The sequence below is a fragment of the Quercus suber genome, unplaced genomic scaffold, assembly GCF_002906115.3.
Source record: "Quercus suber isolate HL8 unplaced genomic scaffold, Cork oak 2.0 scaffold_385, whole genome shotgun sequence".
NCBI lineage: Eukaryota > Viridiplantae > Streptophyta > Magnoliopsida > Fagales > Fagaceae > Quercus > Quercus suber.
In genome coordinates, this window is record NW_027069837.1 from 480,620 (window position 1) to 500,863 (window position 20,244).

The 20,244-nt window shown below is 35.5% G+C and overlaps 1 protein-coding gene across 1 annotated transcript; it reads left to right on the forward strand.

Moving 5' to 3' along the window:
* The first annotated feature begins 1,844 nt into the window (after window positions 1-1,844).
* On the forward strand, window positions 1,845-19,815 carry LOC112001089 (protein NRT1/ PTR FAMILY 5.10). Its single transcript, XM_024033253.2, has 4 exons — window positions 1,845-2,087; window positions 2,247-2,464; window positions 13,672-14,207; window positions 18,899-19,815. Exons 1-4 carry the CDS (start codon window positions 1,940-1,942, stop codon window positions 19,722-19,724), a joined length of 1,728 nt encoding a protein of 575 aa, XP_023889021.1. The 5' UTR covers window positions 1,845-1,939; the 3' UTR covers window positions 19,725-19,815.
* Window positions 19,816-20,244: the final 429 nt, after the last annotated feature.

Consider the following 20,244-nt stretch of genomic DNA (forward strand, 5'->3'; position numbering starts at 1 on the left):
ACTAATCAAGGAAGGCAATTATGATCAGGTAAGTAACTGCCTTCAGTTTTGAGTTTTAGGAATAACAGAGTAAAGCTTGAACGTGGAGGCTGAGGCTTGAACCTATGAAGGAGATGATGTCAAAACGGTGACGTCTTGTGTTAGTGTAAAATGCACCGTTTCCACTAATATGAGTTCACTCCTTTTTAAACGCACCGTTTCATTAATCATTCCTTTATTCATGCAACACACCCCCCCCCCCAAATATTTGAATTAGTCCAATGATATTTTAAAAAAAAATTGGTTTAATAGTTATAGAGATATAATTTTATTTTTCGCAATTTTATTTTTTATTGTAAAATGTGTTCTTATATCTATTAAATATTTGATAAAGTTAGGCATCAAACATGTTTGAATCTATCTTTTTCAACTTGTTATGTAATGATTAACAAGTCATTGACTCATATCTTGTCACTAAAATTACACATGTAATGTGTCTTTAGTTGCCACATAATGGGTTAGAGTAAGATAGTTTCAAATAGTTTAGAGCCCAACTTATTCCTCCAAGTTTTGGATCATTTATGTTTTTGAGAATTTCATTAGTTGAATTGAAAGATTTTTTACTTACATTAGTATAAAATTTGATAATTTGTATTTAAAATGAAATTTTTTAAGAATTTCACAATGAAAATAGAAAATTTGAATTTTATTTTATGAAAGATCGCCATCAAATATAATTTTGATTGAAAATATTAAGTGTTTTTTTTTTTTTTTTTTGTTGGGTGAGTGTATATATATAACTTATCAAATAAAAAAGTGTGTATATATAATAAAAAAGCATGTGTGTATACATAAATATATGAGTGTGTGAGGCTTGTCTTGATAGATATATTAGTGTTGCAACTTGGTTCTCCCAAACAAAAATTCTTGGCTCTGCCCCTACACACCCTTTATAATATATATAAAAAGGGGAAAGAAAAACATTTTGAAATATCTTAATTCTATTGACTAAAATCTTGAAAATACTATATGTGTTACAATATATTTGAGACTCATGAAACATCAATTATTATAGTTTTTTCATTGATGTGTTTGATAATAATTTTTCCATTTAACTTTTAAAATTATTTATTTATGTATAATTTTTTTAAAATACATTTTTAAATGACAAATATCCTTTTGATTAGAGTTTGTGGTGTGCCTTTGTGTTGGAACTCTTTTTCCCTTTTCCTTGTGTGTGTTTTTGATTCTATAAATAAAATAAAAACTTCCCCCCTCCTTTCTTTGTGTGTTTGTTTCTTAAAAAAAAAAAAAAAAAAACCTACCAATGCAACAAGTAAATCTAATAACTTTCCAAAACAAGAAAAAGATTCTAAAATAAGAACAAGCAAAAAGCTACATCTGAAATGGCTAATATTTGTGGAATACTGGAATCTAAAATTGTGGGCTAAATTAGTGTGTATTTGGCTCAAAATTAAAAAAAGTCTTACTTTATTATTTAATTTATTTTTGTTACTATTTATTAGTTCTACTGTAAGTTTTAATATTATTTATATGCTTTATTATACTATTTCAGCTAACTTTTATTTTATTTTTTAAAGTAAACTTTTATTTTTATTTATAATATTTTTAATAAAAAAATTTTAATTTCAATAAAATAAACAGACTCTAAACCGACCCTTAGTCGGCAGTTGGCAACTTAGTATAATTAAAAAAAGGGGACAAACCCAATAATTCGGTGGCAAATTTTAGCGAAAAAGTAAACACTAAACAGTCATAATACAGAGTCACACCTAATCACATTGAATTTTGCCTCTTCTATCTGTTCAAAACAGTCATAATACAATGTGTGTACGAAAGCTAATGGTTGAATTAAAAGCACTACCCCCACACATACACAATCTCAAACACACGAAGCTGCAGTACAGAGAGAGAGAAAGAAAGAATATTCGTAAAGAAAATGGCCATCTCTGACTCTGACAATTCCTTCACGGAGGAGTCTCAAACTCCGCTATTGGAAGGTACGGTGGCCGGAGCTGTTGACTACAAAGGCAACCCTGTCCTCCGAGCCAACTCCGGCGGCTGGAGGTCCGCTTCTTTCATGATAGGTATAGTAAAAAAATTCGCACTACTTGTGTGCTCGCAGCTCGTTTGAGGTTGTGAGTTCGAGCAGTGACGTGTTCCATCTATTGTCTTACAATAAGTACAAACAGCTTACAGCAAAGAAAGTTAATGAACAAAAAGGTTTAATTACTTTATGTGTTTAGGTGTGGAAATGGCGGAGAGGTTTTCATACTTTGGAATAGCCTGCAATCTAATAACGTATTTGACGGAGCAACTAGGACAATCCACGGCGACTGCAGCGGAGAACGTGAATGCGTGGTCTGGGACCGCGCAGTTGCTGCCTTTATTGGGTGCATCTATCGCTGATTCTTTTCTTGGTCGCTACCGCACCGTCGTCATTGCTACTCTTATCTACATCCTGGTTCGTCTCCCTCAGTCCCTCTCTCTTACTTTTTTTTTTTTTTTTTTTCTTTTCTTGGCCGATTCTTTTTGGATGTGACATTTCTTGCTTTGTTTGATAATATCTGGTTTCTATTACTCTCGACTAAGGATGGCAACAGGCGGGCAAGGGCAGATGTCATCTTCACCCTTGCTCCGCATAGTTTTGTTTTATCATTTCTCCGTTCTGTTTCACAAAACTTTACTTTGTATTAATCTGCCAAACAACTCACACCCTGCTCTATACTTATTACAATTTTTTTTTTTAAATTTTTAAAACTTATTTTATTAATATAAATATACTTAAAATTACAATTATATTTACTATAGTAAATCAAACTAATTTTTAGTAAAGATTAAATAATATATTGTCCAAAGTTTTTTATAAGACAATATCATAATAAAATAAGAAGTTTTATTATTAATATTGCATTTAAATACTGAGCACTCACAACAATGGTGTTATATTGCTATAGTATTATATTTGAGCTCTTCAAATCCCAAAATCAGCACCCAAAAGTGGAGTTAAATCTATTTTTTTTTTAGCTCCATTGCCACAGTGCACATCTATATATAGATGTGCACTGTTCATGAAAGCTAAAAAATATATATATATATATTATTTTATTAAATTTCTCTCTCCTCTTTCGTTAAAAAAATATTTTTTCTTTCTTTCTCTCTCTCTCTCTCTCTCTGGCTTCTCTACTGTTCATGAAAGCTAAAAAATATATATATATATATTATTTTATTAAATTTCTCTCTCCTCTTTCGTTAAAAAAATATTTTTTCTTTCTTTCTCTCTCTCTCTCTCTCTCTGGCTTCTCTTCTTTCTTCCTCTTTCCTTCTCATTTTTTTTTTCTCTCCTTCATCTACTCTTTGCTTCGGCGATCTATTTTGGATCTTCATCATTGCTAATCTTCATCGTCATCGCCCATGTTGCTGTCCCACGCCGCCGACCCATCTCGCCCAGTCCTCTATCTCACCGCTCACCCAACGCCGACAAGCCTAGTCCTCCATCTCAGTGCTTTCTTGGTGGTTGTGGGTTGTTACAAGCGTGGGTGTGGTGGCTTGGGTTGATCAATGCTACTGCTGGGTTTGATCGATGCTGGCTTGAGTTGATCGGTGGTTGTGGGTTGTTGCTGTTGTAGTGTCTTCTGTGGTTTTGTGGGTTTGATTGATGTTGCTGCCGTTGTTGTTGTTGCCTCCGCCACCACTGCTGCTATTGTCGCTACTTAACTCAGCTTTAGATTGAAGCCCAAAAAAATTTAAGTCCAAGCAATTCCCAGAAATACCCAAAAAAATTGAAGTCCACGTCATTTCCAGAAATACCAACCATTCCTTCTCTCACCTACCATTCCATCTCTCCCAAAACCCACTGGCGCCACCTACAGACCGGCGCCACCTACCAGCGACACCACCCACAGATAGAGGTAGTTTTTGGCTAATTTGGATCTTTGGCAGTGGTTGTGGGTGGTTGTTCTTGGCTTGCTAGTTATTGTTGGGTGGTTGTGAGCGATTGTTTTTGGTTGGCCATGTTGGTGGATCGGTTTGTGGTGTTTTTATTGTACTGAGATAGATTATTTTATTGTAGCAGATATATTATTTTATTGTGATATTTATATTATTTATATTGTGTTGAAGGCTAAAATAGATCCACTGTTGTAGCATGTGTGTAGGTAAAATAGATAAAATAACTTTTGGTGGAGCTAAATTGCTAAATTTTTAGTTCTACTGTTGTGAATGCTCTAAATATGTTTTCAAAAAAAAAAAAAAAAAAAGAACTTAGAAATACAAATTAATTTTTAACACTAATATAGAGCGGGGCAGGGCTAAAAAGCCTAAGCCTATTCTTGCCTCACCATCTTTGTAGAAAGGGAAAAACTCACACGAGGTATAGCGGGGTGGGGTGGGGAAAAATTATTATCCCTCTTATATTATTTGCTTTCCCTTCTCGGCTTTGAATCCAACTTGAGGTGATAACTGGCAATATGTTGCTTGATGCAATAATTTTAACGAAGGTTTTTTTTCAATATTTTTTTTGGGTTGGAATATATGTTATTAGCATTTTTCATTTTCTTCGATTTTTTATTATTATTTTGTTATTTGTATTACATGGTTGTTTATAAATATAATTATTTTCATTGTTATTTTTATATTTTATTATCTTATTATGTTCAAACTCATTTTGAAACTTTTACTCATTTGTGAGATTTTTACCATTTATTTATTTATTGTTAGTAACAAATTTGTCAAAATATTCTTGTTAAGATTTTATTTAAATTTCTAATAAATATTGTGGGGACAAAGAATCTGGCAACTCCGGTCCATTTTATACTGAGCCTAAGGCCCACGTCGAGAAAGAAGGAACGTCCGAGGACAAACGAGGAAAGCCCGATTTGCTGAGGAGCATAGCCGAGGATAATCCTGTCCTCGGTCAACCAAGATCATCGAAGGGAAGAGCGGCACACTATCAAAGGCAGCCTCCCAAAGCATTCCAAAAAGAAGGATGAGTACGATGGACCAGCCATGGGAGCATGGTGGAGGAGTAATTCCAAGAGAAACTATCACCTCTGCATTAAATGCCCACAACTAACATTTTTTCTGGCCGCATTAATGAGGAAATGACTCCTGGATAGTGCCACCTCGGTTATCGCAACTCATAGAACGCTAGAGAGGACGCTTGATGGAACAGACACGCAAGTATAGGCTTGAATGATCAATGGGTGGAAGGTCATGATCATTTAAAGAGGACTATATAAGAGAAGAAACCCACCATAGAAGGGGGGGGGGGTAGAAAAAAGAGAGAAAGCATAATGGCGATCTTAAGAACCCCTGTACCCACTGTCATTCAGTACATACTAGAGCAGAGCTCCTCGGATGGTGCTGAGGACGAATTTTTTTTGATGGACTCAGTTCATTTTTGTTTAATCGTCATAAATCCCCGTGCTAACCGCTGCCCATGCACCAAAACCTGGCTCTTTGGCCCGTTCTTTACAAATTCATTGTACTAGGTTCACTGGGCCAAGATTCCATTCATTTTTGGGCTTAGTCCGAAAAACGAGACCCTACAATTGGCACCATCTGTGAGGAAAAGCTTGTGGGAGAGTGAGTGCAATGGTTAGTTAAGATGGGATTAGGCCCCCATCAGCAAAGGCCTCTGGGAAAGCCGTTGTGGTCTATACCTCGAAGTGCGAGTTATACAGGGAGGATTGCTGAATGGGGCACAGTTCTAGGGGCTTCTGCCACCAGGTACGTGCCTCGTACCTCTGTCCAAGGTCCTGTCCTCGCGAATCTGACGGCCGAGTTTGCCAGACCTCCATTAGAGGAAGGGGCAGTAACACAGAGCGATTCAAGGAGGCTTCGCAGCGGGGCTAGATCTGGAAAGTATATGTTGATATCTTCTAACCTACTGAAGTGGTTAAGCGGAACCTTAGCCATGATGGGTCCTTGGACCTTCGGCTTTGAGGGAATTAACACGCACTAGTAATCATCTAAGTGTTAGACAGAACTAAGATCTTGCATGGCTCCTCAGACCACGAACTTATGGGGAAACTAATAACTTTTGGTAATTATCTAAGTGTTAGATAGAACCAAGGTCTTGCATGGCTCCTTGGATCACCAACCTATAAGGAAACTAACAACTTTTGACAATTGTCTAAGTGTTGGACAAAACCAAGGTATCGCATGGTCCTCAGACTTAAACCTATAAGGAAACTAATAATTTTCAGCAACTACCTAAGGGTTAAACGGAATCAGGGCATTGTACGGACCCTTGGATCACAGCCCTTGAGGAGATTAACTACTTCAAACATTTATCTGAGTGATGCGCAGAATTCAAAAGGAGTTCGGCTCCTCGGATTGCCTACCCTTTTCCCACTCAACAAAGACGTGAGCAAATGTCTTGCATGGTCCTCGGACTCAAACCTATAGGGAAACTAACAACTTTTGACAATTGTCTAAGTGTTGGACAGAACCAAGGTCTTGCATGGTCCTCGAACTCAAACCTATAGAGAAACTAATAACTTTTAGCAACTATATAAGGGTTAAACGAAATCAGGGCGTTGTACGAACCCTTGGACCACAGCCCTTGAGGAGATTAACTACTTCAAACATCTATTTGAGTAATGCACATAATCCAAAAGGAGTTCGGCTCCTCAGATCGCCTACCCTTTCCCCACTCAACAAAGACGTGAGCAAAGGTCTTGCATGGTCCTAGGACTCAAACCTATGGGAAAACCAACAACTTTTGACAATTGTCTAAGTGTTGGACAGAACTAAGGTCTTGCATGGTCTTCAGACTCGAACCTATGAGGAAACTAATAACTTTCGACAAGCACCTAAAGGTTGAACAGAATCAGGACATCGTATGGATCCTCATACCACATGCTTTGGGAAAATTAACGCTATGACATCTCTTTACAAGTGCTTAAACATAACCTAAGGCGTGCCTGGATCCTCAGACCAGACGCTTGAGGAAAACCGACACCATGATGTCATTGTAAATGCCGAACAGAGCCTTAATGCACGAGGGTCCCCTTGGATGACCTACTTTAAATCCAACATCCTTTCATGGTTGCACAATTTGTGGTATAGAGCACATGATTATGTTCCCAATTATTCCCACATGGCTAACTTATTTAAAGTTAGCGGCCGGGTGCTATTGTCGGTTTTGTTAAAATCAAGGTGATAACTCTTTGTTATTGTCAACACCAGTTCCAAGCCCTATTGGAGGGAAAAATAACAACACACACACACACACACACAATAATTGCTATAGAGAAATGAAAAATTAAAATTCATAAAGTAAAAAGTGCAGCCATTTTTATTAAATAAAGGAAAGGTACATCATATACCAAATGATTTAGACATGCTTGTTTTAAAGCTAACTATAAAAAGAGAGGCTGAGGCAGGCTTGTTTTAAAGCTAACTATAAAAACAGAGGCTGAGACAGGCTTATTTTAAAACTAACTGTAAAAAGAGAAGGCCCGTGAGAATGGTAGATTCGCCATCTTGTCCCGACGGAAATCAAACAAGTACGAATGGTACCGACGATGAGAAAGAAGAAGAGGCGGGAGCGCCTGATGACCCCATCCTAGGATGTTCCCTTGATTCTCTCATAGTTTCATGATAATTAAGCATTGGAGATGGCAACACCTGGCCATCGACCGTTCGGCAATCTTGCAAACCTCCATCTGTGTCCTACAACCAAGGTGAGACCTAAACTTTGTCGTGCCGAAGGTCTAGTGCAATTGATCGGTGCAAAACTGCAAGTGCACAGTATCGTAGTTTTATAGTAAAGTGATGAGAAGAGTATCGTCCTCAGGGATTGATAACTTACTTTTGACAAATACCAAAATTATGCTAATCTCGATTTTATCTAGAGAAGTCACTAAGGTTGTTGTAATTGGAATTTAAAATAAAATCAAATTAAAGAAAATAAGCAGATGAAAAAAAATATGTTGTTCAAAGATCAAATTAATGGGAAGAAAACTTCTAGGAAATCGATTTCACCTAATCCCTCACTATGCTTTACTCATCTAGCTAATTTAATTTAATTCTCTCTGTTTGTTAGCAATCTCAACAAAAACATCCAAAAGCCTCTTTCGACAGTCAATTGGAAACATTCTTGTTCATTAATTTACACAAGAGTATGCAATTTAATAAAGCAAGAAAGCATTAAGACCAACGATTTTAATACTACATAGGTTCATACAAGTCTTTCGATCTCTATATTTACCTATGCTGAAATATTCAAGATCTATCCTATAATTCCCTCTTTCGACAGCAAATCACAAGATCAAAATCATCTAATTAGTGGCCAGTTAATTAGAAGCAATAAGCTCAGAATAAATCAGACAAACATGAAAAGAATAATTTCAAATTAACATAGAAAAGCAAGCATAGTTCGGAACTAGATTACATCGTTTTCCTAGAATAAAGAAAATTTATTTCATGCTAAAAATTAAATTCAACAATAACGAATTCACCATAATTTTTCTAAGAAGATTTGAAGGAAAAAAAGGAACACAAAAATCTGCTTTAGCCTCCTTTCTGCTTCAGCCCTTTTTTTTTTTTTTTTTTTTTTTTTTTTTTTTTTTTTTTTTTTTTTCTGTTTCAGCTCTTTTTTCTTTTCTGTTTCGGCCTCTTTTTTCTTCTGCTTCAGCCCCCTTTTCTTTTCAGCGCCTCCACCTTTTTTTTCCAGCCGTGGTGCCCTTTTTTCCTTTTAGATGTGGTGCCCTTTTCAGCCCAAAACGTTTGTCTTTTTCAGCTCATTGTTTCAGCCCAATACCTTGCTTTCTTCAGCCCAAAAACGTCCTCCTTTTAGCCCAAAAACGTTGCTCCTTTCAGCCCCTGTTTCAGCCCAAAACGTTGCTCTGTTTCAGCGTTTTTCCTCTGTTTCAGCGTTTTTCTCTTGTTTCAGTCCAGCCTCCCTTTTCAGTTTCAGCGCCTCCCTTTTCTTCTAAACGTGTTGCCCTTTTTCAGCCCAAAAACGTTCCACTTTTCAGCCCAAAAACCTTCCTCTTTTCAGCCCAAAACATGGCTCTGTTTCAGCCTTTTTCTCCAACGTTTTTTTTTCTGTTTCAGCCCTCTTTCTTTTTAGTGTTCAGCTGCCTCTCTCTAACTGCTTCATGTCTCTTTTATTTGGTTAAATCTTTATTTCCTTCAAATCTGCAATAAAATTTAAATAACAATAATGAAGTCTAAAATCAATAAAAATAAATAAAATTAGACTAAAGTTTAAAGTTGAGAAGTGATAAATTATGCCAAATTATGCAAGTCATCAGCAATCTACGCCTGCTCCGATTTTTGGTTGAAGGAGGAGGGTCTTCTTTCTTGATCGGTTGAAAGGTAGGAACATCTTTGGACTCTGCCTCCTTTGTCTCAGCTGCGTTGTCCAGGGTCTGGGCGGCATTCTTGGTTCCTAAAAGGGGCTTGGTTTCCTTGCCCTTGCCTTTATCCAGGGCCATCTCATTCCTTGGACCTTGATCACGATCTTGGCAAGGTCCTTGGAAATGCTTGGAGGGTGGAGAACTTGAAGTTCCTGCTGAACTCGAAGATTTGTAAATATGGAGGAACAATTCCCCCAGAGCGCCTTATATAGAAGGTGAAAACCCAGCGGAAATTAATTCACGCGGAACCTAAAGAGAGAATTACAGGCGAAATAACTCCTGCCCAATTTCCAAAGAAATCCTCAACCGTTGGATCTGCGTTGCTTCGCAAAGACATTAATGAGGGTGCGCTCCGTATATTGAAGCACTAGGAACGCGCCTTGAGTAGGTGAAGAGACTCAAAAGCTGACGTAAGACAAGACTTGATAAACCGTGACAAAGACCTGGGGACATCAAAATCCTCCTCTCTGTTTGAGGATTCAGATAACTGAATTTTGAGAGGCTATTGTGGGGCCAAAGAATTTGGCAACCTCGACCCATTTCATACTGAGCCCAAGGCCCATGCTGAGGAAGAAAGAACGTCCGAGGATGAACGAGGAAGGCCCGACTTGCCGAGGATAACCCTGTCCTCGGTCAACCAAGATCATCGAAGGGAAGAGCGGCACACCATCAAAGGCAGCCTCCCAAAGTATTCCAAAAAGAAGGACGAGTACGATGGACCAGCCATGAGAGCATGGCGGAGGAGCAATTCCAGGAGAAACTGTCACCTTCGCATTAAATGCCCATAACTAATGTTCTGGCAGCATTAATGAGGAAATGACTCCTAGATAGTGCCGCCTCGGTTATCGCAACTCACAGAACGCCAGAAAGGACGCCTGATGAAACAAACACTCAAGTATAGGCTTGGATAATCAACGGGTGGAAGGTTATGATCATTTAAAGAGGACTATATAAGAGGAGAAACCCACCTTAAAAAGGGGGGCAGAAAAAAGAGAGAAAGCATGATGGTGATCTCAAGAACCCCTGTATCCACTGTCATTTAGTAAATACCAGAGCAGAGCTCCTCGGATGGTGCCGAGGACGAATTTTCCTTGATGGACTTAGTTTATTTCTGTTTGATTGTCATAAATCCCCGTGCTAACCGCTGCCCATGCACCAAAACCTGGCTTTTTGGCTCGCTCTCTACAAATTCATTGTATTGGATCCGTTGGGTCTAGATTCTATTTATTTTTGGGTTTAGTCCGAAAAACGAGATCCTACAAATATATATATATATATATATACCACTTTTAAAAAAATAAGTTAGTAAATATAAATTTTATTTAATATTTTATTATTATCATAGGCCTTGTTCCATTTAGGGAGTTTTAGACAATGGGATGTCTATTTCACACCGTGTGTGTTTTTAGAAACTGAAATATAAAAACTCATGTGCCTTACCGAAAGAATTGAAAGAGCTGGTCCCTAAAAAGTAGTATATATCTTTAGGCAATGAGGATATATATATTTATATAGTATCATTTTCACGTCTTTATATACAATATGATACGTATATCATTTTCTCATGTACGTACATATCATTGTCACATGTAAACAAATATACACACATGTACTATGTTTAAAGATCTTATTATATATTTTTAAGTGTATTTATATATATATATATATATATGAGATTACAAGCTAGTTTATGAGAGTAAAGGTTCAGATGAGTATTTTATTTTGTCAACCTAACACAATTATCTTGTTTTTTTAATAATTGGGAATCAAGGTCCTTAGCAGGGCCGGCCCTAGGCCCAGGCCATTTAGGCCATGGCCTAAGGCCCCCTAATATGGAAAGGCCCCCAAATATGGGGGGCAGTAAACGTTTTTTCTAATTAAAGAAAAATGCAAGTTAAATGTACATTTTTTCTTAAGGCCTAAAATATTGGAGTTATATTAGTATATTACAAGTTTTATTATATAAGTCTTATAAATTGACATGTCACCAATTACATGAAATAATTCAATACTCATTTATTCTTTGGTTGAAGTGCCATCTAATTGTTGTATCAGTTTGTAAGCTTTTTGTAATAAAATTTATAATAAGTTTAGTATTTTCTCCAAAAAAAATTAATTAATAGAAATGCAACCTAATCTCCATTAATTAGTTAATGAAAAATGCTAAAGCTGATACAAATTTTACGACAAAAATCTTGCAAACTGATGTGACACTAATATGATTGGTGTCAAATAGTATAATAAATTAATGTTTGAATAACTTTTTTTTTTTTTAATTGGTGATATGCTAGTTTGTAAAACTTATATAGCAAGTTTCATTAGCTCACTTTGAGTGTGAATTAGTAATTGTGGGGGCATTTTTTGCTTCAAGGCCAAGGGCTAGACTAATTGGAGCCTAGGCAATTTTTGCTCTTGTCCCACGTTGAAAAGAAAGTCTCCATCTTCATGCCATATAAAGGATGACCAATGGTGATAGAGTACTGCTAGTTTGGTTAACAGTAATTAATTTAAAAATATATATAATAAAAAATAAACTAAATATTATTTAAGTAATATTTAGATATAGAAGCCCCTTTCAAATATTCGCCGTAGGCCAAGATATGTCCTTAGCTTGAGGCATTTTCTCTACCATTTATTATCTTAAAAAACGTACCCTTAGTTCAAACTAGAATATAAAATAATTTTTTATAGTCTCAATTGAAGTAGCATGGAATGGCTGTGTGAAACAGAAAAAGGCTGAAAGCATATACATGAAAAAGGTTCTAAACCAATCAGAGTGGAGGCCGATATAAGAACTCCGTAAGATTGCAACTTACAGAGGGAGGGTTTCTAAGAACCTCTCTGTGATTATATTTTGAGTCATCCTTTTTGGTAGTGAGCCAAGCTTTGTTTCCACCGGTCATTTTCTCGTTCCAAGCTTTGTTGAAGATTACTGTGAGTGAGGCTGGGTCATTGACATCCCATTCACCAAACTTTGAGAATGGTCTATCATTTTCCGCCATCTTTTTACCCTTCTTTACTTTTCCCTATTTCTATACACTGTTGATGATTCCTTTTCCTTTTGTTTCCTTTTCTCTAGTGGCAACTGAAAGGAAATGAAGAGCTGGTTGGGGTTCAATGAATCGGACACAATATTTTGATGAGATAATTTTATGGTTCATTATCCTTGGCTTTTATAACATGCAGCAAAATTAAAATCGGACAACTGGCACAAAACTAGATTTTAATTTATAATTTAATCAAATTTTTTCTCAACTTCGGTTTTAAATATATGATCAGTTTGTAACACTGTGTATATGCAGGGGTACAATTTAAAAAAATTACAATTATATAGTTCAAATTATACATTTTTTTTTTAAAGAGATTCAAATTGTACATTTTTAAAATATGTAATGGTTTCTCATTAATTATATATATATATATATGATTTATAATTTAATTGGTTTTAGATTCTTCGATTTTTGCACCAATAATTTACTTATCACAAAAATTAAAAATTTAGATAGACATGTGGCAAAAATTTGGACTCCAATTGAAATCCAATTTAGAATCTAACTGGATTTGGAGTTTTGGACTCTTCAATTCTTATGCTCAATAATTCATTTGGCACAAAATTAAAAATTAAATGAGACATATGGCGCAAAATTGAGAATCCAATTACAATTTAATTAGGTTTTCTCTGAGTTTTGGTTTATATATATATATATATATTATAATAATGGACAAAATATACTATCAATCAATAAACTTTAGCCTATGAGCGATTTTAGTTCTTAAATTTTAAAGTGACGGTACATTTTGATTCCCTTAAATGACATGACCAAATTAAAAAATGACACGTCATCTCTCTATTAAACACATTAAAGACTTAAACCAATGACTTTGTGTTTGTTAGGAACTAAAAGTGACCACTTTAAATTTCAAAGACTAAAATTCTCATGGTTAAAGTTTAGAGATCTTTAACCCCAAAAAAAAAAAAAAAGGTTTAGAGATCAACTATATATTTTAACCAAATATAATAAATATATGACAGTCAGAATTGATTCATAAAAGTTCAACCGTGATTTTCACTAGCTTGGTCCATAGTTCAAGCCAACTCAGGATTAATACAAGTAAATTAGAACAATCTGTGTAGAGTCCATTTCGATCATGCAGACAAGTATACTATTTTAACACTTTTGAGTGTTCATACGAAAATCTCTATTTTTATTGGTAATGCACATGACTGTTTCAACATTATGCTTTAAACTTCTATGATGTTTTGACGATAATCTTTGACGTGGACCAAAATGAATCACAGGGACTAGGCTTGTTGACCCTATCGGCTGTGCTTCCTTCTCTCACTGATTACGTTGACACCAACAAATCTATGTCATGTTGTTCTAAGCTTACAGTGATTTTATTCTTCTTCTCTCTATATCTAGTAGCAGTTGCACAAGGAGGACACAAGCCCTGCATTCAGGCTTTTGGAGCTGATCAATTTGATGGAGAAGATCCAGATGAGCGGAATGCCAAAAGCTCATTCTTTAATTGGTGGTTTCTTGGAGTATGTGGGAGTTCCGCGGTAGCAGTTTTGGCCTTAAGTTATATACAAGACAACCTTAGTTGGGGCCTAGGATTCGGAATCCCTTGCATTTTGATGATAATTGCACTGGTTATCTTCTTGCTTGGAACTAGGACTTACAGGTACTGTATCAAAAGGGATGAGACAAGCCCATTTGTGAGAATTGGTGGGGTGTTTGTTGCCGCAATTAGGAATTGTCATACTACTCGTTCGGCTATAGCTATTGAAGAGGAAGCTTGTGGAGCGTCACACCATAGCTCTGAACAATTCAAGTAAGAGAAATGATTATCAATTTATCATCTTATACTTATTGATACATTAGAAAGAAAGGGTAATAGGAAAGCATAAAGCTCAATGAAGTGTAGTCTGTTTTGGTAGGCCACAAGACCCTACAGTCTTGCACTATCCAAATTTTCAACTAGTATTCACATATCCTATTAAAACTACTCAACTTATCATTCCTTAAATTTCTTAAGTAATAAGAACATATTTTTTATAAAAAAAATTCAAGGACTGAAATCCATCCATTTATTAAGATAAGAACACAGGTCAAATCAAAATTAATATGTTCAAGAACATATTATCTGAAAGTTCCATGGTAATGTAATAATGCATTATGTAGTATCTGCATATACAATGTATGCAGTCGTCCTTACAAATGATAATTCAAATAATATGTTCTTGAATTTCAGACGATTATAGAATAAAAATCCTAGAAGGTAATTGCGGTTCCTTACTGTAGGACCCTTACATCCTTGTAGGCTATAACAAAAAGATGCTCTACTTAGCCCTTGAAAAAGGAAACACACTGTGATGCCCCAGGTTGATTATATTGATTGAGTGTGTGATGAGTATCACATTAGGCATATATGGGTTGATTTAAAATTTATTACCAATTACAAGACTTCTTAATTATGACTAGCTTAGCCTTTTTAAGGCATAGTGCAGATGTGACTATTACTTTTTCTTGGGTTGCTACAAATGTTTTTATGACTCAATGTGACTTGAGAGCATTGCAGCACAATGTGGGCACTGATAAGGATGTCAAGAATTTAAGCGGGAGAGATTGTAATACCTTGAGAGATTGTGATATTCCAATTTATGCGGATTTGATTGGATCGAATAAAATCGCAGTTTCTAACTTAAAGCATTACTTAGATCCCAAGACACATGGAAGATAGTGAAGAAATATATATGTAGTTACAAGATGAAGCATCTTTGACTCAAAATTAGAAGGAAACTTTGCATAAGACTCTAAAGAAAGATCAATAAGATCTAACATTGATCTATCATGATTTAGATGAAACCATATTTGAGAAAGTTATAAATGCAACATCATCCAAAAAATCATGGGAGATTCTTCAAACTCTTTGAAGGGAGTTAATAAGGTTAACTAGTTAAGAATGCTCGCCTTCAAACATTGAGAGATGAGTCGGAAACCTTATGCATGAAAGAATCCTAATCAGTTGCACATTATTTTTCAAGGTTGATAGCTATTGTAAATCAATTAAAAAGAAGTGTTGAGAAATTGGATGATGCCTATATGGTAAAGAAAATCCTTTGATCATTTGATCAACTCATCGGATCTTTACAAGCCCGTGAAGAAAGGTTTAACATTAAGAAGCAAGAGACTTTAGAGCCTATTAAATAATACAATCTTACCCTGAATGAGAAAGGATGTCATGAAGTACTCAAAGAAGGTCAAGACATAGACATGGTCAAGGAAAAGGATCCAAAGGAAGGAATGGTTGTAGCTCTTCTAATGACTGTGAGAAGTCAAACTAAAAACCACAAGAGAGTGACAAAGAGGACGTTTCTCAAGGCCAAACAAAAAAAGGTTTGACAAAACAAATGTTAAATGTTATAGTTGCCAAAGATTCAAACATTATTGTCCTAAATGTAGAAACGCTATTGAAAATATTGAGGAGAAAGCCAACTATGTTGAAGATTAAAACGAAAGCACAGTTGAATTTGTTGTTAGTATATAAAAGAGAATAAAAAGAAGAGAAGAATGTGGGGTATCTTAATGAATGTGTGAGAGTAAAAAGATGTTTTCGGAGCTTGATGAATTGGTGACTGTCAATGTTACTTTTGGTGATTTGTCCCATGTTCTATTCAAAGGGAAAGGTAAAAATTTTTATTCGTCTAAATAATGGAGATCATCAATGTATTTATGATGTCTATTATGTTCCTAGAATGAAAAATAACATTTTGGGCTTGGGAAAACTTCTTGATAAAGACTATGAAAATCACTTGAAAGATTGTACGTGCTTGATGAGGTACCGTTGAAACAATGTAATAGCCAAGGTACCTATGGCAAGAAATAGTCTTCTAATTAAACATTCAAGTTGATGTCACTAAATGTTTAAGGGCTAGATATAGAGATTCCTCATAGTTTAGCATTTTAGAGTGAGGCAGCTAATTGTTGGAAAATAAGATGTTACTTAAGAGCATTACTTTCCATTGAACATCTTAATTAGTTCAATGAAGGATGTCTTGTCGGCAAGCAAGTAGGAAAGAAATTTCTAAAAGATGCTACGACGAGAATAACCAAGCTATCATAGCTTGTTCATACTGATGTGTGTACGTAGAATGATCAAATTATTATCATTTGGTAAGAAATAACTATTTTGTTCTCTCTTATTGATGATTTTAGTCGAAAAATGTTGGTTTATTGTTTTGAATAGAAACATAGGGTGTTTGGAGCATTTAAGAAATTTAAAACATTTATAGGAAAAAAAATTGAGAATCTCCAAAGAAACATGAGGTGTTTGGAGCATTTAAGGCCTTGAGATTAATAGAGGAGGCAAATTCACATGAATTTAAAGAATTTTATGACAAAAATAGGGTTCACCACCCTCTAACATTCTCTTGATCATCACAATCAAATGATGTAGTTGAAAGAAAGAATCATTCAATTTTTAATATCGATGGGAGAATTTTGAAGAGTAAGAGAATGTACAAAGAACTTTGGGTAGATTCTATTTTCTGCGTAGTTTCTTTGTCCAACCAATGTCCCATAAAGAGTTGTTGGTGGATGTTTTCGCAACACATTTTCTACAAGCCAGATTCAACTGAACCTAACTACTTTGTGGGCTCAATTCATGTAGTTATTTTATTTTTTTAAGCATGACACAAGCCCATGTGACATATTAGGAAAATTAAGGGAGTGTGGTTTGGAGGATATGGGTCAATTCCTTTTGGACCTTTTGCATGAGCCCAATCCATGTGTGCTACCAAGCAAGTTAAAGATAGGTCTTATGCTCTAGCTATTTGTGGCCCAAGTTTTTTGCCTTGCTCTCTTTTCCACCCAAAAAACACAATTGACTCCAATCTTATTACCTCAACCTATTATAGCCATCAAATGCAACTACCAAGAGCCTGCAATGACTAGGAAACAACAACTTAGAATAAGCAATTTTATTCCAAAAATTATTTAAAAAGGAACCAACTCATTTCCTAAGCATAAAGAAACCTACACCAAATCATGGAAATAGTACCTAGGAGTTCCAAAGTCTCTCTCCCTACCCAAAAACTAGTCATTAGTAGCACCCTAAACTCAATATAAAAGGCGTCTCATCAACTAAAAAATGACTAATCACGTTTTACCCTTGGAGCTGAAACTTTAAAGCAGAAGTCTTAGTCAGCATAGATTCTTATTATTCTGAAACTTAGGGGTGGAAATATTGGTACAGAGGAAGCTCCCTCTCTCTCTCTCTTACAACCTTTCTCAATTTCCTCTTCCTGTTGTTTGTGAGTCAAAATTTCAAACCTGAAGTTCTAAGTGTATTTTATGCATTTTTGTTATTGTAAATTTGATTTATCTCTTGTTAAAGCACTATTAGCTTTTGTTCATCTCACATTTAGAATTTTGGGTTTGAATTTTCACAAATAACCACTTCTAAAGAACCTAAGGGTAGTTTTGGGCCTATTCTCTTGAATTTTGGTCTTTGTTGTAAAAATGTCCGCAACAAGAATGTAGGAGGAAAATCCTAAAACAAGCTTAAAGTGAAAGAAGCCTACGATTTCCCATTTACTTGTTCTAGGGAACATTGCATATATATATGCATGTATCGGATCAAGAGATGTTCAACATTCACATGGACTTCCAAGAAGTAACTAATTATATATATACATATGTGGGTGATACATGATACTACATTCACATGGACTTCCAAGAAGTAACTAATTATAACATTCTTGTCAGGTTGGGTATGTTGCTACAACCGCTAGTGTTTGTCATGGGATTTGGGTCAGAAGTTTATTAAAGGAGTTGCATTAGCCGCAAGTAGAAGCCATAAAGATATTTGTGGACTATAAGTCAATGCTCTCTATTGTAAATAAACTATTGTTTCAAAAAAGAAGTAAGAAAAATTGATATCTTATATCAATTTATTCGAGAATGTATTGAAAAAAACAAAGTTCAACTTGAGTTCGTGATGTTACATGATCAAGGTTTTAGATATGCACACCAAGCCACTCAAATAAGACACTATACAAATACTAGCCTTGGAGTGACCAGGGGATGTTAGAAGTTTACTTGTGAGAAATCTCTCGATGTTAAGCTGAAAGTTTATAAATGTAGTGACTTTATAAAATAAAAGTAATCAAAGTTGAAAGTTATATGGGTAGTATATATGGCCCAAATATCTGTCTATTTGTAACTAAGAGTGAAGAAAAGAAATAATAATACAAAAGAGTTTTTCTTGATTCCATTCTATTTTCATTTGAGAGTGAGAGTCCTTTCCATTAAGAGTGATGTGAGTATGGGAGTTTTAAGTGTGTGAAGGTCCACCAACTTTTCGATATAGCTTATTTTGGTCTTAAATGCAATTATGCAAATATACTATAATAAAAGGTTTTGAATTGCTCATTTCATTTACTAAACTAATAAGATGTTTTGAATTGCATACTTAGACCAAAAGTTATCTTACATAGCAATTTGTGTCTTCTAATGTGGTAGGTTTCTTAACAAAGCCTTGTTGTCTCTAGACCGTCGTAAAGAAGAAGGTAAGGTTTGTACTATTAGTGAGGTTGAAGAAGCAAAGGCAGTGCTTAGGCTTTTTCCAATATGGGCTACGAGCTTGGTATTCGCAATAGTATATGCACAACACTCAACTTTTTTTACCGAACAAGGGGCTACCCTAGACAGAACACTTTTTCCTGGCTTTAAGATACCAGCAGCTTCATTACAATTCTTTATCAGCCTAGCCATTGTTCTTTTCATTCCTATATATGACCTTATTTTTGTTCCTATAGCACGAGCTTTCACTGCTAAACCCTCTGGCATCACAATGCTACAGAGAATTGGAATTGGGATGCTTTTATCTGCAACTTGCATGGTAGTTGCGGCTCTAGTTGAAATAAAAAGGCTTAATACTGCTAAAGAATTTGGGTTGGTTGATAAGCCAAATGTGACTATTCCAATGAGCGTGTGGTGGTTGGTTCCTCAATATGTCTTGTCAGGAATTGCTGATGTTTTCACCTTGGTTGGTTTGCAAGAGTTCTTCTATGATCAAGTCCCAATTGAATTAAGGAGTGTGGGTATTGCCCTTTACCAAAGTATTCTCGGTTTGGGCAGCTTATTAAGCAGCCTCCTTGTCTCAGTCATTGAGGAAGCAACTGGTGGTCATGGTAGATATGGTTGGTTTTCTGATAATCTTAATAGGGCACATCTTGATTACTTTTACTGGCTACTTGCTGGACTCAGTGTAGTAGCATTCGCTGCTTACTTGTATTTTGCTAAATCTTACATTTATAATAGGACTGTAAATATAGTATCATTGTAAGTGAAGTTCTTGTAGCCAAATATATGGATGGGGAAGTACATAAAAATGCAGATTTTATCTCATGAATACTGCACTAGAAATATTGTAAGGACGTAAGGCTTTCGTTTAGTTTAGCCAGGTATATCTAGTTGTGTATGGGAGATACCTTGTCATCCTTTTTAATTTTAGAAGTTCAAAACTTCTAAAATTGAGAACGAATATTTGTAAGAATTTGATATGCTTAGTGGCATAGACTGCTCTCATATTTATTAGGACAACCAAGTTTCACATCATCCAAGTCACGATAACCCAGATCTTTCAAGTAAGTGACGGCGTTATTTATCAGCTTCTCCCAAACTGACTTCCTATAATAATATAGATCTTGACTCCCCTGCTCAGTTTCAGTGACAGAAGTTTGCTTGCACCAGTGGTCTACTAGACATGAAAGAAGTTTATGTCTCAAAACACATGCGGCATCATCCAATCTTCTGGATCCCTTATGCATTTCAACACTCTCCCCCGTAGCACATTTTTGCACTTG